Below are 23,386 nucleotides of genomic sequence, written 5' to 3' on the forward strand. Positions count from 1 at the left end.
ATATTTTAATAAACATATATTCTTTTTGTTTTGTTTTGCTCATTAAAATCATCATCATTTTATTATTTATTTTCATAGTACAATGTACTATGTATTAATCTATTAATAAAATGTTTTAAATGATAATTTATTGGCGCATGCCTTATGTGTGAAATTAACAATGCGTCTATATGTCAACGTAATTATATTGCATCTGTTCACAGCAGGTATTCCTGATATAATGGTTTATAAGGGCTTTATACCTCTCTTAGCAAAACCATCAACCTACTTTTATCAGCTTTCAGCTTGATCATATGATTGTCCGACGTTCATTTTTTGCTCTCCCATAGAAGTTTCCACGGGATTTCTTCCTGGCTTCTTAGAGGATTTTATCTTGAAAGCCACTTTCCATTGATAAACTTCTTTTTGTCATTCACTCATGCTGACGATGAGCTTCTCAATGCATTAAGCTGATAAAAGTAGATCGATGGTTTTGCTAAAAGAGGAGAGGTAAAAAGCCCTTATAAACCATTATATCAGGGATACTTGCTGCGAACAGATGCAATGTAATTATGTTGACAAATTACATAGACACCATCATTAATTTCGTACATATGGCTTGCACCAATAAATTAAAAATTAGCAGGGCTATTATGACTTCCCCAGATTCCCCTAAACTATTTGCATTCACAAAGATCCACAAACCAGGGAACACCATAAGACCTATTGTCGATAAGGCTAAATCAACTACTAGGCTATTAGAACAACATATACATGATTTGCTCAAAGAACATTTAAAAGCATACAGCTCCATTAGTAACTCTGTGCAGCTTATCAATGAATTGCAGCAGCTCCAAGTGATGCAAAATGTGTATATAACGTTAAATTTTATTCCTTTATACACAAAAACATGGTTGTGTATTGATGGGTATATCAATACGCTTACAACCATGTTTTTGTGCACTTAGAGATTTTTTGTTAAGTATAGATAATGAACCTGCACATCACAAACATATTTTAGAACTAGCACATATGCTCTTCCTCCATTTTTCAATATGATTACAAAACGTACTTACAAAAAAGAGGTGTGCCAATGGGCAGTCCCCTATCGGGGATCTTTGTGAGATGGTTATTAGAAAAAACAGTCTTACCTTCTTCCTTCCTAATATTATCATATACAGAAGGTACGTCAACGATATTTTTATATTGTGGAAAGCAAAACCAAATATAGAAAGCTTCATAGAACAAATGAATAACAACCCATGTGGACTTCCCATAAAATTAGACCAAGCCAGCAATTCAAGGGCACACTTTTTAGATCTCAATATCAGTATTATAAACAGAGTTATCCATACCAATATCTATCATAAACCATCACACCTTCCATTGTTTATACCAGCGAACTCATACGACACCATATATCTACAAAATAGCTGCCTTTCGTGCCTTAACCAAACGTGCTTTTACCCACTGCACGAATTACGAGGACATGTTAAAAGACCGCTTAAATGACTGGAGGGCATAGCTAAAAAACATGGTTACAAAATACACCTTATTTGTAAATTAGCAAATGCCTATTCCTACAGGGGTACTCCTACATCCAATAACATTGTATTGCAAAGTGGGAATGCTCACAACACGTGCCGCATAGTTCTAGATTATAACCATAACATGAAAAGCTTGTATAAAGAAATTGCCTGTCACAGAGGTGATAAATTAGCATATAGACATGTTCCCACTATCTAGAACATCTTCAGAAACGGAAAGGACAACACCGACATGCTTAGGGTTCCTGGCGTTTATAAGATTACGCTGAAAGACAATAGATTCAGCGTGATCTTGAGTACATCGGCGCTACCACCCGATCTCAAAGTAATGCTGGCTGAACACAAGTATGATATCAGTAAAAGAAAATACAACACAGCCCTAGCCAGGTATGCTGCAGACAATGACATTCAAGTCCATCTAGGCCAGGCTTCCATTTTGAGATTTAAATTCGATTTAAATTATTTAAAATTTTTTAAAGAGAATTAATTTAAAAAATTCTTGTTTATACGTTTTTTTAAATAATTCTTAAAAACGTTCTGTTTCCGTATTCCAATTTAATTACTTACAAGAAAGGTTAGAAAGAAATCTCAAGCACAAATACCGCAAGAAATGAGATTGGATCATCAAGAAACGAAATATGGGAGTACAACTCCCACAATTGATTTTTTTGGGACAATGTTTTAAACTTTATATTTTCATCATTAGATTTACAACTTGATAAAAAATATACAGAATTATTTTTGCTTTAGAAAGGTAAACTAATTATCTTATTTTAATGATTAGTGTATTGTTCAAGACTAGCATTATCAGATTTTTAAACACCAAAATTGGGATAAAGAAGGAAAAGTAGGACAAATTGATGAATACAGTCGACTCCGCATAAGTCGTCACCCGGATAACTCGACACCATCGGTTAAGTAGTCAGTTTTCTGTGGTCGCGGCCGACTTACTTAGGCATTAATGTTAAAAAAAACTCCGGTTTACTCGACACCGTTTAACTCGTCACCACTGGATAAGTCGACATACTTTTGCTGTTCCACACTCCGATAAGTCGTCACCCCCTTCTGAAAAAATGAATTCACTCCGCACATGTGAGAACTCATTTTTTTCAGGAGGGGAGTCGATTTATTTATTAATATATAATTAATATATGTAATAATGTAATAACATATTAATATATATATACATATTAATAAAAATGCCTTAACATTTTATGTATGTATAAAATAATAACAGATAAACAAAAAGAAAATATACAATCTACATCAACGTCACACCAGAATTCAATTTTGCATTTTCTCACGCTAGACGGCCGGATTTACATAGGGACATTTGGGGCCGGTGCTCAGAGCCCCACGAAACTATGTTTAAACAATTTTTTTTTTTCCTATTACTGCGACAGCCTAGTGTGGCCTACTGATAAGGGCCATAGGCAAAGAAAACCTATTTCGGGAAAAAATTTTACATAGGTATTTTTCAATTAAATTAAAATAATTAGTGGGGACACTATAGATTACCACCTATGGAATCTCGGGACTGAATATATATCTGAACTGAGGGGACCGAGACGAGTTCAACGATATCCTAGTTTTGGACCGGAGACGAAAAATAAGAAAGTTATCATAGTTTTTAAGTTGTTATACTTTTTAATGCTTCCATGCAGACGGCACCATACTTGCTAGTGCTGCCATCTCGCGATAAAGTCTGCAAACAAATTCAAAAAAAGCACTTTGAAAAGCAAGAAATTGCACGAACAGTCGAATGCCACTTCCTTTTTTTTCTTTTGTTCAAGAACTACCGTGAATCAATAACTAGTGACGTTAAACAATCGGCGGCCTGCCGGCGGCTCCCCTCCCGGGGGAGTCCGTTGGGAGCACGAACAGTCGAACGCCACTTCCTTTTTTTTCTTTTGTTCAAGCATCGCGACTCCCGATCGCGATAGTGCGGTCGGCTCGTAGTACTAGCCGACTGCGAGCGATAGCGAGACTGAGGAGCCGTAGCCCCGGAGGTCGATGAGCGCGAGGGTGTGCAAAAAGGACTTAACTCGAACTGTAGACGATCGGTGTGCTCGTGGATCAACATCTGCCTTTGTTGAAGGTATATATGGCCAACTTGCCGGACTGCCTGTTAAACACGCGATAGATTTAGCGGAGAGAGCGACGCGACTCCCGATCATCGCGCGATCGCCGAAAAAAGTATGATAACTTTCTTATTTTTGTCTCCGGCTCAAAAGTAAGGTACCGTTGAACTCGTCTCGGTCCTCTGAGTTCGAATATATACTCAAAGTCCCGAAATTACATAGGTGGTAATCTATAGTACACCCTAATTAGTTTTACACAGTAAAATATATGTATGTTTACAATAACCTTATTTTTAAATGAAATTTACAACTTCCTAGTTGAAATCTAGTTGAAAGTACAGTATTTTGTGTAAATTTTCTAAATCATCAAATTTGCCTACTCTTAAAGGGGGGCCCCCACCGAATTTGTGCCCAGGGCCCCTGGATTGGTAAATCCGGCCCTGACGCTAGCGGTATTAAGAATCCTTAGACGTTACTTGCCAACAATTGGCAAATTGCGAAGATGATGTTTTCAAGGCGTTCGTGATCGTTGAAAAAAGAAAGTCGAGACAGTTAAGTGCTCAAAACCAACAACACTAAACGAATTTTTCAGTTTTTCATCTACAGAGTAATAGTAAATGGAGGACACAATGTATTGTAAGCCTATACTACTGTATAACGCACTACTATATTTTCCTAATTGTAGTTTTGTGGTTTTTTTTCCAACTTCGCTTTAGTCGTCACATCGGATAACTCGACACATTTCCACTTCCCCTTGGGGTGTCGACTTATGTGAACTCGACTGTAAATATTTTCCATGTCTTTTATTGTAAGAAACAAAATAAATATTTGAATATTTCTGGATTTACATTTTTTACACTTAACAAGAAGTTACACACTTCATTTAATTATAGTAAAACAAAATGTGAAAAATTATCCAAAACTGCTTATTCAGTAAATAACAAAAATCAATGTTAGCTAAAGTTGAACATTAAACTGAAAAATTTTTCTGGATTTGGAATGAAATCAAAAACATATTTTATCAGAAAAGAGTTCAAGATACCCAACAGTTCATTTGACCAGCTTGAGTTCTTGGTTCACTTACCAGCTAGTATTTTGGACAGATAATGTTTTTGACTAGAAAAGCAATATGGAGGAGCTTTCAGATCACATTAAAGCTTGTCTGTTTAAGAAATATTGGCAAATATTCATTGCTACCGATAACTTTGATCGATAAATGTCAGAATAATGCACGTGATGATGCATTAGAATTTGCATATTTGATCAAACATGGAAAAGTGGTTCTGTGGAGTATATTATTTTGGACATGTTTCAAATTAACACTCCATTGATTTTCAGGCTTATTTTAGAATGACTTGTTCAGCATTGGAGGTAAATATTTTTAACTAAACAATTGTAATAAAAAATATTAAATATATTTAATAATTTAAATGAATAATGCATAATAATATTTCAATTTGTAGGTATTATTACACAAGTTCTCTGTTATTGGGGAGATGTGGAACATAGCTCTCTAAACTTTTTTGATTGTAATCCTTATAATCCTTCATCAATCCTCAAGTAATATAAATATAGTAACTAAAATAATATATGAAAAATAAAGCACTTAAACTGATATAAATTCATGTAGATATATTAAAACTCTAACAAATAAAACTACTCTCCATTGAGTTGTCCAGCATCATTAGTAAGATGGATGTGGTTTGAGCACTAACAAGGCTATTGAAGTTTTGATGGCGATTAGTTTTAGTGAGTTTTAGTCTTAAATCACTGTTCTTCGAGGTTCAATTTGCTACTTATTCTGTATCACACAAATCAATTTAGACCATATACAAACTTTGGGAAAATAAGTGAAAATGGCTTCACTGTTACATTAAGCTTTGGATATATTGTTGTAATACAGTATTTACATACCAAAACTCAACCAACCCTTCAGAATATATTGACCACTTTAGGGACCTCTGATGTACAGATTGTAGTAGAAATTCATTGACCATATACACAGAAAAGAAATTAATTAGGACAGTTATTGTCTCACTGATCTAAAAACACCCTGACAACTAGCAGATCAGTTTGATATTATAAGCATCGCTGCTCATTAAATTATATCATACTGACAACCATTGCATTAATGTAAAATGAAGGCCCACCAGTGGCCAAGTGGTTCCGTTCCCTGAATACTGGGAGTTCGGTTATGGATTTGCGCCTCACGAGGACGGGCTGGCCATGTGGAGTTTTCCGGGTTTCTCCACACCTGTAACACCTGAATAGGAGCCAGTTACCTTAAAAAGACCTCCCGGAAGGCATTTCGCAGATCGCCCAAGTGTTGCGCTGCCATAACTTAACAATGTAAAATGAATTTATGTGAAATTTCAGATCGGATCTGAAATCCCAAAAACACTTAAAAATTAAAAGAATGCAAACGTAACACGGGTGTCCTGCAACAGCTTAGTGACGTCTCAAGTTCTGATCTGTTTGTGCTTGTGTTTCGCCTACAGAAGACGCCTGACATCCCCTCTGAAGTCGACGCTGCTCTCGGGGCGCGCAACTGGTCCAGGAAATACCCCATATACTCCGGACCTTGGACCTAGAGACAATTTAGAAACCATATTGCAAAAACTGTTGTAAGCTCCTTTTTAATAAATGGGTTAAACTTTCGAAGGAGACCGGTTTCCGTGTCTACAGTCCTATGTACTCTTCTGCTCGTCCACCCTGACTAGGGGTCGAATTCTCTCCCCCGTCGGCATCCCACGTATATTTGTTGGCCACAATCAATATAGCCAGCAGTGGTGCCCGCAGACTATACAAGAAGAGGGCACAAGCTATTAAAAAAAAAAAAAAAAAGCATTATGCATTAGGGTTTCTCATTTCCCGGTCTTTTGCTTGTCCCGGGATTCCGGGATAAAAGTGAACTGTTTCCCGGGATCCCGGGAAATCCCGGACAAAATTAATTATTTTTAAGATATACAAAATATCTTGAAATCAAATGATATAATTATTTTTTATTTTTAAAGTAATTTAATACGTTCTGTAACCTCCAAAATCATATTAATAATGCTGTGTAAGATATATATTAAAAATTACCTTTGAATTACGTAGAACTTTTCACAAATAGAAATAATTTATTAAAGTTTGCTGGAAACTGCATACAACAAAAACAAAAATGCTTTTGAATAGAGTTGAAAATTAAAAAAAAAAAAATAATAAACAGATCGAACTTCTAACTTAAAAGGTAATTTTTGTTTCTTTTTTTTCAAATAAAATATAATACAAAATATTGTAAATTTTTATAAGATTTTAAAAAGCAAAGATGGTCAATACTCCGATCACTCAATATAATTCTTATTTTAGTAATGAAAAGTCTCGCTACCGAGAATGCCCTCTCCGATTCAATTGATGTGATTGGAATCGTGTTTAATGCATTTAAGAGAAGACAGATGTTATGGTTTTTCACTTGTAGCCTTGGAAGATTTCTAGTTCATTTTCGAGATTATAGTACTTCTTTTGTTCTCTAGTATTTTTGATTTGTCTACCTCGACTGCTTTAATAGAAACATCATAGCCCAATAATTCGGCAGTTCGTTTGTCTTTAATAATCAGGTTATGAAGAAAAACTTCATACTTGTAGACTTCGTACTCGTTTGTATCCTTGCCCAATTTGCACAACTTGGCGTTACGCAGTTATTGAAGCCACTGGGCATGGTTAAAAATTAAGACAGCATAAGCACACTTATTCCAGATATTACTGGTAAAGAATTTTGAGAGTCCTGCCACAAATAAGCTACGTATTGATTATTGATCATTTGTGACGTGCCATAACAAAAAACAAAAAAAAATTAAAAAAAACTAATAAGTAGGTTTAAAATTAATAAATACAAATTTATTCTGACAGTTTATGAGTTAATTATACTTTCTATTTGCAAAATTTCCTCAACCTTAACAAAAAATAAGAAAAAAGTGAATTTTTAAGAAATTTGCGGGATTTCCCGGGATAAAAAAAATTTCCCGGAATATTTTCCGGGTTAAAAAAACAACCGGGATCCCGTTTGAGAAACCCTATTGTGCATTAAGCCAGAAGCTTCAAACTATGATTGAATGTCCGATCGGCTCTGCCACAAGGCCACACTGGTTGCAATCGGGTTAACTTGGCCTTGAAACCGAGGAACTTTTTTGTTTTTAAGGCCAAGTTTTCGCCAACATACGAGGAAGTTGCGTGGGACGATGGCCAAACATCATTCGTTAGTTTCTTTTGTATTTGTAGAATCGGCTAGAAGTGAATTTTCGGTTGTTTGTTTATGATAGAATTTGAAGCCTCTTTGGAGATTAGGAAAGGTGCAACACAGAAATGGCTTTTGCACAGAAATGTCGACTCAAGAAATGGCTATTTTCTTCGAAATTGCTCCAATAACCTACTACGTTATAATTTTTTATAATTATTGAACTATTTAATGGTTGACGCCTTTTTAATCTTTTCCCCTTTCTACATTTTCCAGTAATGAAGAACAACACATTCGTTAGAACAAGCGCGGGAAAAGCGAACTTGATCCTCGATCTCGTCTACTCAGCTTTAATGTTCGATTAGTTTACAGTGGGTAACATTCGGGAATCTCGAGAATAATACGCACTGGGAGTTCAGTTATGGGTTTGTGCCTCACCAGGACGGGCTGGCCAATATCCCAAACTCTTTGAATTTTTCAAAGAGTTTGGGAATTTTCAAAATTTAAGTTTCTCAGCGAACTGCGAAAGTTGCGGTTAGGTATGTTACAGTACGAAAAATTTTTCGTTAAATTACGCTGTAAAATATGCGTTATTCAATATCGATGCGTAGTCAAAAAAATAAATTAAGTTCAGTAATTTAACCTTAAAATAATTTCAAATTCGCAATTTTAATTATTTTTTTAAATTAAATAATACTAATTTTTCGAAGCTGTTTCATCTCCCCACGATTTCAATGTTAGTGATAATGAACTAATCACAAAACAAAATTTAAACATAAAAATAACAAACAATTATTTATTGTGACATCGTCACAATGCCAGACTGCAATTTTTCGTCACAATGCTCCCAATTTTAGTAGTGTCTTGCCCCTGAACATCGTACTTTTCCTGTTCCGTTCTAGAGAAAACTGAATTGAAACAACGTCGTATATGCGAGTTTATTGGGGCGTCCTGCACCTAAGCTTTCCATATCTGGTCTCGACTTCCATCTATCTAACTTCGAACTCGAGATCGGACTCGAACTCAAGGAAGGACAGACGGACGCCAGTGGGTTGTTGGGCTGCAATTTTCAATTGCAGCCCAACAACCCACTAACTGTTTATTGTATACAACAGAATCAATCGGTCTAGTCAGTTGTGGTAAGCTTTTTATTTTAGGAATCTCTACTAATTTGTTAATGACTTTACTAATCCAGCATCGTCGAAAAGTGGGGAAAGGCTACTGAAAATTTACCGCGAAATTTATTTTATTGTAAATTGTAAGTTTCTATAGTAATTAGCCTATAACTTTATATACTCGATATGATTACAGGTTTTAGACGTCATAAAAAAAGTTTTAGATAGTTGATTCTCGGGTACAGGGTGCCACGTACTGTACTTCGAATTTAACTCGTTCCAGAAGACCATTTTAAGTCCGAATGGTCTGGAACGAGTTTCCAGATCCTAAGCGATACCCATTTCGATAAACTTAAACAGTAAATACACATAATTTAACGTAAAAATAACACAATTAAATGTTGTAAATAATAAATAAAACACGAAAACAATAAATAAAATACATAAATACTCTGTAATAAAATGAAAATTGTCTTTACTGTACTTTAGTGAGTAATGATGATGTCCCGTTTTTTAAAGGTCACTATAGAGCTTGCTTGACTTTCTCACAATTAATCCACTCGTAGTGCTTGATGTTTCTATATCACACGTGTTATTGAATCTATTGGCATTTGAAAATAGTATACCTGTTTACATCTATACACCTGTTTACATCTGACTCCATCAAAATATAATAAAATGTTAAAACACTATAAAATTAGCGTGTCCTGTTGTCTTTTAATTATGATTAAATTATTTCGCTTCATCAGATCGCAACAACAAAAAAATTCCAATAAAGAACAGTATAGCCCAGCAGTAACCGAGTGGATAACATCACCGAACGCTGCTAATGATACTGATCGTGTGTTCGCGTCCCACCACCAGTATCACGGGCTGGCCACATGGAATTTTCCGGGTTTTCTTCACGTTTTTAACACCTAAATAGGGACCAGTTTCCTATAAAAGTCCTCCCGGAAATCACCCCCTGGGCAGATCGCTCAAGTGTCCCGTTGCCACATACAACCGAATAGTTCTTTGAAAAACTGTTCTGTTCGAAAAAAGTTCTGAAATTTTTTTCTATTGTTAGGAGCATTTAGAATCTCTCTCCCTCTCTATCACTAATATTATTACAATAAATGCATTTAATCATCCGCGAAAATATGGTATTTGAATTTGAATTTCCTCTTCCACAAGCTGCTCCAAAACCAGTTTTAGCACTTGCTGTCATAGAAAAAAATTATTATCCACATATTTTAATAAAATATTGAAATCAAATGATAAAAGTTGAACATGTTTGTATGGGCAGCCTACTAATACCGGGCCTATACCAAGTTTTTCAGCTTGCCCCTGATTAGTTTAGTCTCCAATGACAGAACTACGTTGTTTTCTTGTTATGAACAAAACGAACAGAAAAGTAGGCAAAACAGACGATTATATCAAACGAATTTCTAGATAATTTAGGTTATAAAAACCATCGATTATTCTATAAATTCCACAAGTTACCGTTGGCTAATTGTTAATCACGTGCGTAGAATATCACGTTCAACAATGATGATGAAAATGTAACAGATAATACAATAGAAAAATCAAAATTCTTTTAATCCAAGGGAGGAAAACATTTAAAAATAAAAACAGAATAAACATTTAATTCTCAGTTTTTATTTTTGAAAAACAATAGTCGCGTATCAATTTCCATTTTATCAATTTAAATGGCCGTACTTGATACTCGAAACCTCTTATTAGCTACAAAATTAAAGAGCGCTCGTCTAATTTAAAAATAGAAGCGACAGTCCGTAGTTTTATCTGTCAAAACAGAAAAAAAAATAAATAAAAAATAAACGTATTTCCAACTACGTTAAGTGTGAAAATTCTAAAATTATTGTTTAGTTTTTAAAACTAGATTTGACGATCGTTAAGTGGAACGTCATAAATGTTATAGGATTAACGAGGAGACAACGCCCTGCGCCGTACACTTCCACAATATCAAACAGAAGAAAAGAAGAATACTTGTCTTGTCCAAACTGTAAGGAAGAGAAAACAGATGGGTGTAATCAATAATTCATCCACGCTTTCTTTTTCTTTGGCAATAATTTTGATCGAGACTATTACAGATTTGACAAGCGTATCGACAAGATGGTTATGCTCCAGAGCGTTCAACCATTTCGGAGAGTGCTTCTCTATAATTGGCATCGCCTATGAATTAAACATCAGCCACCAACTACTTCAATTAGTTAAAAATCCGATATTCGCTTTTGGTTCGACAGATTCGTCCTCAACTTCAACAGGATACGTACTTTATATTAAAAACATCAAAACATTTCACGCATTAAAAGAAAATGGCGTACAGAATTCTTAAAATGAAGTTCGTGTTCTGTACATTAGTTTACTTGGTTTCTCCAGTTACTCGGGTAATTTTTAATCTCGTCGGTTCTCGGTTTTTAACCAGTTCTATATTTATGTTTTCTATTGCAGTGTTCGGCTCTATCTCTTTCCTATTTGAGAACTGCTGGACAGACTCAAGACGTGGAAGATGGCATCAGAGCTCCGGAGCGTACGGAAGTTTTGGCTTGTTTGGGTGTATGCGAGAGAACTCCCACTTGTATGTGTGTAAGGTAAATACTGTACAAACTACTCTTACATTCTCAATAAAAACAATTAAATTAATTCTTACATTAATTCGTTAAATCGATCTTTAAAGATAGTTGAAGCGTTTTAGTCAATTTTAATCGACATATACTAGAATTTCCGTCGAATTTATTTACATTACAAATCACTAATATGACGAAAATTATAATTAGAATTTATATCTCGTTTTGTTTTAACAAGTTTTTAATTTGCTCACTAAGAATAGTTATTTGGGAAGAGGAACAGAGTTCAGCCTGAATGGAAATCCAGGCCGAACCCCCTGATGGAATTTTGAATATTCCATGAAAGAAGTTTGGCCTATATTACTGGCTTGCTTTTATAATCTCTTATGTGGTTTAATAAATACATAAAACGCAGTAACTATTCTCATCAAACCTATGAATAACGGCCACTGACGGGAATATAAAAATTAGCCGTTGTTCGGAGGTTATTTTTTAGGTTGGTTGGAGGTCGTGACCGTTATTGGAGGTTTGACTGCATTTTAATTCTATTTTTTTTAATATATTCAGACATTCAACTAAAATCGCATATTAAATATTTGATTATTGACTGTAATCGCAGTTAATGGGCTGCAAATTTGAAAAAATTGTAACCTATAAATTCCCACTGTCTGTCTGTCTGTCTTTCCTTAATCTCGAGAACGGTGTTAGATAGATGAAAGCCGAAACCCCCAGATATGAAAACCTTAGGAACAAGAGGCTCCGATTAACTATACACTGAGAAGATTAGATTTCGTAATTATATATTATTAATTCGTTTACGTTCATAGCAAGTATCGGTATATTTTTATTTACTGCGACTGTATTTGTAGATACATAGTAGTGTTTAGTTTCAAATGTATATAACGGGATATAAAATCCCGTGTTAGGGGTCATCCATTAATTACGTGTTCAGTTTTTGAACCACTTTATACCCTTTCCCTCCCTGCTGTGTACAACGGTGAACTTTTGGCCAACCTCCTCTCCTTTAATTACGTGTACAATAGTTCATAGACACCCTAAAATTGAAGAAATGTTTTTAAAAAGTCCTGAAAATATTTTAAACTGATAATTTATTCGCATAACTAGTAGATTTATAAGAAAAAAATTCTATGCTACTGATATTAAAAAAGTTCAGGTAGACAATGCCGCGACCTTCCCCTCCCCATTACGTACTATAACATAATTTTCGGACTCTTCTCCTTCCCTTCAGCTGTACGCATAATTAATGGACGGTCCCTTACTTTCACAAGAGTTAAACCTTAGAAAATAGCAAAGAATAAAAATTCCCACACATAAATTAATAATAAAAAAAAGTATGTGTTAAATTATCACAAGAATAAAAACAAAAGTATTACACAATTATTCTGTGTGATTTTTGTTTTTTCTTTTTTTGCGTGTTATGTTGTTGTTTGACATTATATTATTATAGCTTTTTATTATTATTTAGTACCCACACGTCACGGAAACACACCAGGTTTCAAATAAACATTTCATCATTGTTTTAGTAAATGATATATAAAAATGTACTCGCTAACGAATCCAAATTTAGAATAAAATAATTAAGTAAATTGTCTTTCGGGGAACCACCATGGGTGCAGAAAGAAGACTCTCTTAAGAGCCCACAAGGCGGAAGGAGAAAAGAAAACGTTTCTTCATTCATTTGTTTATTTATCCTTGTATATTTCTGAATTAAAACGAATCGACACGGCTGAAAAGAATTTTATAAAATTTATTTTTCGGGTGAAAACTATTTGTTAGGATTTCATTTCATATTAAATTTCTCTAATACGACCACTTCCCAATTATCATTTGGATATTTCCAATTGTATCTTAAGGCATTGATGTACCGTACAGTAGGATAGGAGACCAATTAATATTTATCCAAATTTATTCTTAAAACATGGTTTTTCTCAATCTTATTGTAGATAAGAGACTTAAATAAAGATGCAGATAAATGGGCGGCGGATTTCATTATTCTCAAAATAGGGCTTTTTCTAATTACCGTATTTACTCGCATATAAGACGAGGTTTTTATTTTACTTGTGATTAAACGAAATAAAATTAGAATTGTATTAATAAATCTAATTTTTTTTTATTTTGATGTTTAAAGTTACACCTCGTCCTATATGCGAGTAAATACGGTATATAAAAGAGACCAAGATTGCTTTGGAATGTGGTCGCCTTAAGGAGGTTTTACTGTATATGCAGCATATCTCCATACTTTAATATCCCGTTTCTTGCTAGAAAGGTCCCGAGTAGATTCGGTATTTCTGTTTTTGAATCACACAATATTAAAACTTATTTCGCTATTTGTATAGTAGTCAAAGCGAATTTTCAGAGGGCCTTTTTTAGCAACTCACAATGGGGTGACTGAGTGATGAGATACGGGACCCGACTTATCCGGACCGACTACCCCGAAAATTTCCTGGGGTAGAATCGTTAAGTATTCACCAAACTGTATATACTGTATGTGTAAATTACAGTTGTTAAACATATACATTAGGGCCCTCCATAAAGAAGCAAGCCTCTCGTAAGATTTCCATATTTACGAGAGAAATCTTAGAACGTAAAATAAAAACATAAAACAGTATAACCACTAAAGCGTGTAAGAGTAAAATATTGAACCTGTTAATTATTTTCTATACTATTTGGTTTAGTTTGGTTTATTCGTATACGTCAACGCCACACGTGGGCGATCTGCGGAGAGGGTTATGCCTCCCGGGAGGACTTTTATGAGAAACTGGCCCCTAATTAGGTGTTACAAACGTGAAGAAAACCCGGAAAACTTCACGTGGCCATCCCGTTGGCCAGCAGCGAACCCAAGACCATAGACCAACTACTAATTTTCAGTGGTTTTATCCATTTGGCCACTATTTGGCTTATCACAGCTATCATCCTCGCGTTTTGTAGCCATCTTGCAAAGTAATTAACATAAATAAAACAAAGACAAGCACCGAAATTACACGGACACGACGTGTTACAAGCGAGAACTGCGAACAAAGACTCGTACCAATCTCGTGTCTAGTGAAAAACAAAGAAACGAGTAACAAGTAACGCTTACCCAGAACGAGAATGAGCGAAATCCCTCGAGACTTCACCACCTTAAAAATGGAGACGATTTAGCGCTCAATTAAGAATTTTTATTTTACGTATTTTTCATTTTTTTTGTGGATTGCCAATAGCGTAAACCCGAACCGCGTACGGCGGGGTCCTATTTATATATACAGTATAGTGTTGCTGTATACAATAATATTTTACTAAAAACTCGCCATAATACATCGCTACTTTACAGTACTATAAAAAATAATAATAAATCAAGTGAAAAATTAAGTATCAAGTATAAATCAATGAAATTGGAAAATTTTAAATGTGAATCTAGCGACTTCATAGAAACTTTTCGAACAGATTTTTATACGAACCACGAAACATTAAAGATTGATATAAGTACGAGCTATCTCCACCCAATTTTTCTAGTTAAGCGGCAACCGATATTTTCATCGACCCACCTTAATTATTTAATACAAGCCAATATTTTATTCATAACGTTAATAATATATGTTTCTAAATAGGCGTATTTTCTCGAAAAAAATTCAAATTTTTCGTTTGGGATTACTACCGAAAATTATTAACCTTAACAAGTAAATATACTGTACTATATTCAACAAAGAAATTATATCTAAATAGGTGTAATCATAATTTTATATCAATTTTTGCTTATTAAAAAAGTCTTTGAAATTTGATCTTGTTAGAAATGCTTTTTTCCCTTTATTTTTATTAAAGCTCATTTAAGAAATCACTTATTTAAATTTCATGTAGATAGACCTACTTCTATTTTATACCAGTTTTTAATATATTTCAATGAGTAATTGTAAGTTTATCTTGTGTAGGCCTATAAGGATAAACAAAAATATTCCGTACAGTAATTACGTTGCGAATTTAAATTCACAGGATATTGCATGGACCAAACCAAATGATTTATTTATATTACATGCGGCAACATCAAGTGACTGTTTGACCCTTCTCGAAACAAACATCCTCACAAGATAAACCAAATAAAACATAATTACATAAACAAACGTGATGCATAACACTACAAGTATATAATTTGCCTGTGTTAAATACAAAACAGAAATCATTTTTTTCCTATTATGTAAGTAACTTCTCGCATATCAGATATTCGTAGTTTTATAAACCAGGGCGAATTCTCTGGGCTTGCTTAGCATGCGCTGCATGCTCAAGAGAAAGTTTTGACTGTCAATATATTTTTTATATGAAAACAAATATGCCAATAATACAGTGGACCCCCGATATAACGCGCATGTCGGGCGGGAAACAACACCCGCGTTATAAGGTGAACCGCGTTATACCAAGCGGCGCGGTGTAACGCGGTTCACCTCTTTACTTTAGCAATAATGTCAAGCTTTTCTTTCACACTGTAAGCTTTTCTTTTACTCATCATGCATACAATAATTAAACACTATTCAAAATACATGCAGGAACTCAATACATATACAATTACTCAATACGCGGTAACAATAAAATGCGCTACTCACTAACGCCGCACGGACCTGTATAAACGTGTTTGAGCTTATCGCGTCGCGAACATCGCCCGCGCTATAACCGAGTGCGCGGTATAGTGAGCAGTGCTATAATGAAGGTCCACTGTAATTTATTCTAACGTGTAAACTCATTTGGGTGTACTATAGATTACCACCTATGGAATTTCAGGACTTTGATTATATATTTGAACTCAGGTGACCGAGACGAGTTCAACGGTACCCTATTTTTGGACCGGAGACAAAAAATAAAAAACTTATCATACTTTTTTAATGCTCTCACGAAGACGGCACCATAGTTGCTAGTACTGCCATCTTGTGGTAAAGTCTGCAAACCATGACGTCGGACTACGGTCATCTCCAGTAGGGTTAAACACGCGATACGAGAGCGGAGAGAGCAACGCGACTTCCGATCATCGCGCGATCGCCATTTCGGTTAATGTTACTTATGGCAGCGAACATGGCGGCCGTTCCCACTGTTCGTGCTCCCGACTGACTTCCCGGAGGGGAGCCGCCGGCAGGCCGCTATGTGCTAAACGTCACTAGTTATTGATTCGCGGTAGTTCTTGAACAAAGTAAAAAAAGGGGGAAACGTCTACTAAAGGCAATTTTAACGGCAAGCGACGCGACTCCCGATCGTGATAGCGAGGGCGACTTACCGGAGAGAGCGACGCAACTCCCTATCATCGCGCGATCGCTGGAAAAAAGTAGGATAACTTTATTTTTCGTCTCCAGTCCAAAAGTAGGGTATCGTTGAACTCGTCTCGGTCTCCTGAGTTCAGATATATACTCAAAGACCCGAAATTTTATATGAGAACAGATATGCCAATAATAATTTATTCTAACGTGTAAACTCTTTTATCATTTGTGTTTTCTTTTACATTGGCAGCTAGCGGCTAGCCGTTTTAAGTCAGTGCCATACTTGCTGAACTCGATCGCTTGCTCGTGTGGAGGTTTGCCGCGGCAAATAAGTGCGTGCGCATGACGTCATTCGAAGCATTTAACACGGCCAGATTGTATCGAAAGCTCGCGATACCCAGTCAGCATACATGTATTGTGTACAGGGGCGAATCTACGTAGGGACTAATAGGGCTTAAGCCCTGGGCCCCTAGTGTCAAGGGCCCACAAAATTTGTATTATTATCATAAATTTTTAATACTTTTTTTACTTTATTTCATATATTTCACGTGTAAATATAATGGAATTTATAATAGTCCATACTTTTCTATTCACATCAAATAACGTTTCTGCCTATTGTTTAGTGCTAGAGATAGGCCTATTATTCTTATTATAACTTTCAGCATTTCAAAAATTTTGGTTATAAACAGACATTTATTTGCCAACATATTTCCACCTTGTAAAAATAACAACAGATTGCATAGAAATCATACAAAATACTCGTATTACAGTTTCATTGTATAGTTTTGAACAGTAATTAAGATTAGTGTAATTGTTATTTTTTTGTTGTAAAACTTATCGCTTCCTATAATTTCTGGACCTCTCGTTAATGCCTGTAGTCCACATTACCCTAAAACAGAGAAATTCAGTTTCAGGTTTGTTCCTGTTTAGCTAAGCTCCACGCTACTTAAAAATTGTGACGGAGTGTGGAACTTTTTCAAGCTAATTTTCCAAAATCCTTCCCTATCGTTTGCGAGTAGTCTATTAATAGCACTAGTATGGTTTGTTGGGGGCTGCGATTTCAAAAAATTGTAGATCTATAAATTCCCACTGTCGTCCGTCTGTTGTCTTTCCTTAATCTCGAGAACGAAGTTAGATAGACGAAAGCCGCGACAGATACCGAAATCTTACAGGAAAGACACCGCGATTATAAATATGAACTTCCGGTATCAATTCAAAATTTTTCTCCCGAAAGGGGATAGATGACCATCATGATTCTACTGGTAACAGGAAAAGTACGATGTACAGGGGCAAGACACTACTAATTTGAGGTGGAGAGCACATATTTTAATTGACTTACAAAACGCTGTCATACTGGTAAAATAACCGAAAAGTTTATCAGGTACGAAAAAGTTACGATATTTTCGGCTTTGCTTTCAGATGACATTCCGTCGAACTGAACGCGAAAGAAACCAGAATTTGCATCATTTTCAGTTTCAGTTGTATTTTCGGGTAACGTGGAGTTCGGGCCTAAGTATACAACAGTATTAGTGAGCATGCTGACTTTGTCTTTCCTCACGTCGACTTTCAATTTCCTCTCCTCCTCGATGGAATCTTTTACCTGGCTTTTCACTCAAGGTTTCGAGATCTTCAAGAAGCTAATCCAGATGAAACTATAAGAAGAGATCCATGAATACATTTAGTATCTTTTTTGACAATATTTGAATAATTTGGATTCTTCTTCTTATCAAAAAACTGCGTAACAATATCTTCAAAAGCTTGCACGCTGTGCTTTCAAATGTAGCATCACGCGAAAGTTTCCTGATATTAAGACTCGTGAAAATCCTCTTTCGACTATTCTCAAGCTAAAAATTTTTTAACAAGCCTTTTTCTATTTAGAGCTTTGACAAATGTTTAATCATCCCACGCTTAAAACAAAGATATAAAAATTATAAAGATCAAATGTTACGTGATATGAAATTTCTGGCATTCATTTTGAATTTGGTATGGTAAAATCATCCCTAAAACCCTATTCGTTGCAATGAGTATGTTGCATAAGTATTATTAATGATAAAAACATTATATCTATACATTTTAAAATTTTTAATTGACTTTTTATATATTTAATTATAACTAGAATTTCAACAAATGGCGAAGGGTTGTGTCAAAGTCTAAACAGCACGGTGGATATTAACGGGCAAGACAAAACCGGATACGTCTACTTTGCTCAGGTTAAGATATACTATATAAATGTTATTTAATCATCTGAACTTAATGGTACATATATATTTATATATAAATTTTCAGGCCTTGTATAAAGATACTATCGATAAAGGTGAGTAAAAATTTGTTTCGGTAGCGTGCAGGATAAATATTTAACAGTTTCGCCTCGCAGAAAGCCAAGCACTGAACAAACCGGCCCATCAGAGTTCAATATATGTTCTGAACAACGTTCGATACACTGCCGACCGCGCCGTGGACGGAAACAGAAACATAGACGGATTCCAGGCCCCATATTTTGCTCACACGCAAGACGGCGACAACGCCGACACCTTTCCTTGGTGGCAAGTCGATTTGGAGGAAGAATACATTGTTACCGGAGTTAATATACTCAACAGAAGAAAGTGGTGTGAGTACCTGACACGTTTCACAGCAAATTAAATGAAAATCAATAAAACTTTTCCTTTCTTTCAGCCGAACGTCTTCACGATTTTGAAGTTCGAGTCGGGAACACGCGACTTTCCAACGCTTACAGTAACAAGCATTTCGACTTGAATCCACTCTGCGCTAAACACGAAGGGGCGGGAGTGGGAGACGGGGGATTGGCGCGATTGGTGTGTCAACCCTGTCCGACTCGAGGTCGATACCTCAGCATCCAAATAGTCAAACCCTGCGACACGTGCGAGGAAGCATCTAAAAATGTCCTGCAGCTCGCAGAAGTGGACGTCTTCGGCGTGAAGGCCGAATAAAATTTTAATGCTTATAGATCTACATTCTGAAATTCTGTCGCATCACTTTAAAAAATATGAATAGAAAATTTAAAAAGTAATATTGGCGTATGTGTTATTCAATTTTGAAATAAATTATTATTATTTTATGGCTTCTAAGGAAATCTTTAATGAAAGAAATATATGCCATTCAAATAGGAGCAAAATTTATTAACTTTATTTTGTTTAAAAACATAACATGTATAAAGGAAGAAATGCTGGCAGGCAAATACATTGCACCTTGGAAGAACATTTTTTTATTTATATAATGAACAAATTAACACTCACAATGCATAATATTTTTTTATTTATATTTAAATGCAAATTCATTGTTAGATCAATAGAAAATTAATTTTACTGGAATACTTTTTATATTAATAATATGAGCACACAAGGTTAAAGTATAAAAGAGTCGAGTAGCACACAAAAATATCCGGAATACATTTTTCACTTATAAGTCCGTTTAACAGATAGAAAAATAACAAAATAAAAATTTGGAATATCACACACTCTTCGTGGAATGCTTTTGTTGGAGAAAGGGATAAAGTAAAATAAAATAATAATAAAAAAAAAAAAAATTAAAAAGCAGTCACACAATGCACAGAATTCTTACATTATTAATGTATATTAAATCGTTGTCACTGAGCAATAAAATAAATATTGTTTTCCAGTTTTGGAAGTAAAATGAGTTTCTGAATTTTTATAATTTTAAACTAGAAATGTATATAAATACAGATTCAAAAATAAAGTTTCAGAAAAATTAAAAATAACATTGGTAAATATATATATGTATATATATATATGTGAATTTTATGATTTTATAAATAAGAGAAATATTTTGTAATCCAAAATTAATTAAATTTTTGGGCAATTATTCTGCAATGGCATTTACTTAACACTTTCCTTTCTGCAAACAAAAATTTTATGTAAAATGATTACAAATATTAATCTTACATTATTTAACTGGAATTTGATTAGGATACCTTTTTTTGTTGTTATTATAAGTGATAAAGTAAGTTAATTTTTTTTAGAAGAAAATAGTTTTTAAAATGAAAATTTTATGAGTTTACTGGCTAAAGAACAATTGACTTTTTTTATAAAAAACATTGTTGTTATTTTTGACAAAGCATTCTTTTAAATTATTTTTATTCGTTGAAAGAGGTTATTAATTCTCCAAGTTAAATTATGTTCAAATTTCATTTTTTCTGTTGAAAAAACAAAATTTTAATGTAATATTTTTTGACGAGCCATTGTTATAGATTGAGCTGCCAGTAAAAATATTTTGTGGAAATTTTAATTGAAATTAGAAATCATTAAAAAATAATAATAAATGATTCAAATAAAATTGTAATAACAATTTCTTAATTTATCATTATGACTCATTTTGTCATGCATTTTCTTTTTTAAATGCAAATAATTAATTTCATTACATTAAAGAAATTATATGATGATAATATGCCAATGCGGTATTATTGCAGGACCACCAAAGAGAGCTTAAAACATAAAAGTAAATAGTCAATCACAGCTTAATTTCGATATCTCATACTTGTGTGGCACCATCATTTTTGAAACACGAGCGTAGATGGCACCAATTATACTGTATTGCAATTTTAACCATACAAAAAAGAATAGATAGTTTTCCTATATATTCTTAATTTTATAAAATTATATTCTATTTTAAATATCGTAACCATGTATAACAATTTTTATTATTAAAATATAACCTACTTTGAAAAATCGACTGTGTAATGAGAATCATCAGTGAACTGTTTGTAACTTTAAATTCCCCTACAAAATGTAAATTTTGTTATAATTTCTAAAAATATAAATGCCACTAAAATCATTCAACTTCAACTAATAATTGTTCTTCTTCTACTGTGTCCCCAATTTTACAATGAATAGCTTTTACTTTTCCGGTTGTTCCGATAGATAAACTATTCTGCATTTTCATGGCTTCGATAACGCACACTTCCTGACCTTCAGAAACCTATGAATAAAAATTGATTTCAATTAGATATTAATCAAAATTTTCAATTATTAAGTTTATCCTTAAGTTAATTTTTATTCAATTACAAAATTTATTTTTGTTGCATTTCTCTTATGTCGTTTTTCATCTTTCTTTTGTTGAAAATGAAATAATTTGTAATTACCATTTGCCCAATTTCACAGGAAACAGATTTAACCACTCCAGGCATTGGTGCTGTTACCACTTTGGAAACATCCATCTAAAATAAATTTGAATTAATTTATAATTGTCATATATAACTCATTTTTTATAATTATAAGCTAACAAGCTTATCTTAACAACAGTTTAAACAGTAAATATATTGACTAGACTAAATGATAATTTAACGTATCAGAAAAGCTATTTTATGTATGAAAATATAAATAACATTTATTAATGGAGGAAGATTTTTATCCAAATCAATATAATCAGATACATGTTATCTGGTTTTATTGATTAATTAGTTCTAATCATCAGTTAATTATCAATTAATCATTTTTTATGAAATGACAAATTTCCAAAGTCAAAAGAATTGTATTATATTGTATTATATTCTTAGAAACTGATCCAAAAGACAAAAACATATTTAATTAAAAGATTTTTGGTTAAAATTTTATATAAGTGGCCATATATTTATTCTGATTATGTGCACATTAATATATTTTCTAATATTTCAAAATCAATATTTATCATCATCATTGCATCTATAACAAAAAACAAACTATAATATGGCAGCAGTAATATTATTGAAGAAATATTCAATTTAATACTCATAATACTTTTAAGATGAAAAAATATAAATAAATAATAAGATAAAAATTATAAAAGTTATATTAATTAAAAAAAACTGTCTTTAATTACCTTTGGTTTTTCAGGCATCAGTTTTGAAAAATCGGCGGCAACTTCTGTTAACACATGGACATTATACTATAAAAATTCATAGAAAATATAAAACTTTTTTGCATAAACAGCTCTATAAATATTATGTATGATTATAAGAAAATTTATGAAAAATATAAAATACACACTTACTGCAGTGCCTTTAAAACGAATACGAATTATTCCATTTGGTGAATGTGAAATCATTTGAATTGTATAAGGATGACTTTCTACTACTGTTTCCATTACCGGAACTGATAAAGATATATTTCCTGAGAGTGTTATGTCACGTCCATTCACATTCACCTTGAAAATGATAATTTAGGAATTATTTATAATGTACATAGATTCTTTTATAGTTTATCTATAACACAAAGTTTAAACATTTAGATGCATAAAATTATCTAAATTTTCATTTTAAGACTACATCTTATTCATATACAATAAATGTTTATCAAGTACAAATACCTTTAAAATTTCAAAAATAAATTTTGTAAGATACACAAACTTTGAAGCAAACAAGTTAATTTTATAAATAAATGTAAATTAATGCTTCCAATAAAATATATTAATAACAATACACAGTGTATAAGTGTATGTATGTATGTATGTATGTATATATATATATATATATATATATATATATATATATACATTTATATTTATTTATTTAAAAATTAAATATTAATTTAATTTTAATTAAATTTAAATATTTATTTAAAAATTTATTTTAATTTAATTTATTAATCAAATTTAATATATATATATATATATATATAAATTTGATTAATAAATTA

The 23,386-nt window shown here is 33.3% G+C and overlaps 2 protein-coding genes across 2 annotated transcripts in view; one reads left to right on the forward strand and one right to left on the reverse strand.

Annotated features, from left to right (window-relative positions):
- Positions 1 to 11,011: 11,011 nt before the first annotated feature.
- Positions 11,012 to 19,820, forward strand: LOC136989090 (uncharacterized). The gene is made up of 6 exons (XM_067287190.1): positions 11,012 to 11,325; positions 11,390 to 11,529; positions 18,856 to 18,949; positions 19,026 to 19,053; positions 19,114 to 19,347; positions 19,413 to 19,820. The coding sequence occupies exons 1-6, from the start codon at positions 11,254 to 11,256 to the stop codon at positions 19,685 to 19,687; spliced, it is 843 nt and encodes a 280-aa protein (XP_067143291.1). The 5' UTR covers positions 11,012 to 11,253; the 3' UTR covers positions 19,688 to 19,820.
- Positions 19,821 to 19,861: 41 nt separating this feature from the next.
- LOC136989052 (propionyl-CoA carboxylase alpha chain, mitochondrial-like) overlaps positions 19,862 to 23,386 on the reverse strand; it is a 63,603-nt gene continuing 60,078 nt past the window's right edge. Inside the window, exons 20-23 of the mRNA XM_067287137.1 lie at positions 22,743 to 22,895; positions 22,572 to 22,637; positions 21,856 to 21,930; positions 19,862 to 21,692 (exon numbers count right to left, since the gene is read on the reverse strand). Of these exons, the coding sequence (XP_067143238.1) occupies positions 21,546 to 21,692; positions 21,856 to 21,930; positions 22,572 to 22,637; positions 22,743 to 22,895 (441 nt within the window). The 3' untranslated portion in view covers positions 19,862 to 21,545. The remainder of the gene's footprint in view (positions 21,693 to 21,855; positions 21,931 to 22,571; positions 22,638 to 22,742; positions 22,896 to 23,386) is intronic.

Source organism: Centruroides vittatus, unplaced genomic scaffold (assembly GCF_030686945.1).
Source record: "Centruroides vittatus isolate TY-2023 unplaced genomic scaffold, ASM3068694v2 scaffold_435, whole genome shotgun sequence".
Taxonomy (NCBI): domain Eukaryota; kingdom Metazoa; phylum Arthropoda; class Arachnida; order Scorpiones; family Buthidae; genus Centruroides; species Centruroides vittatus.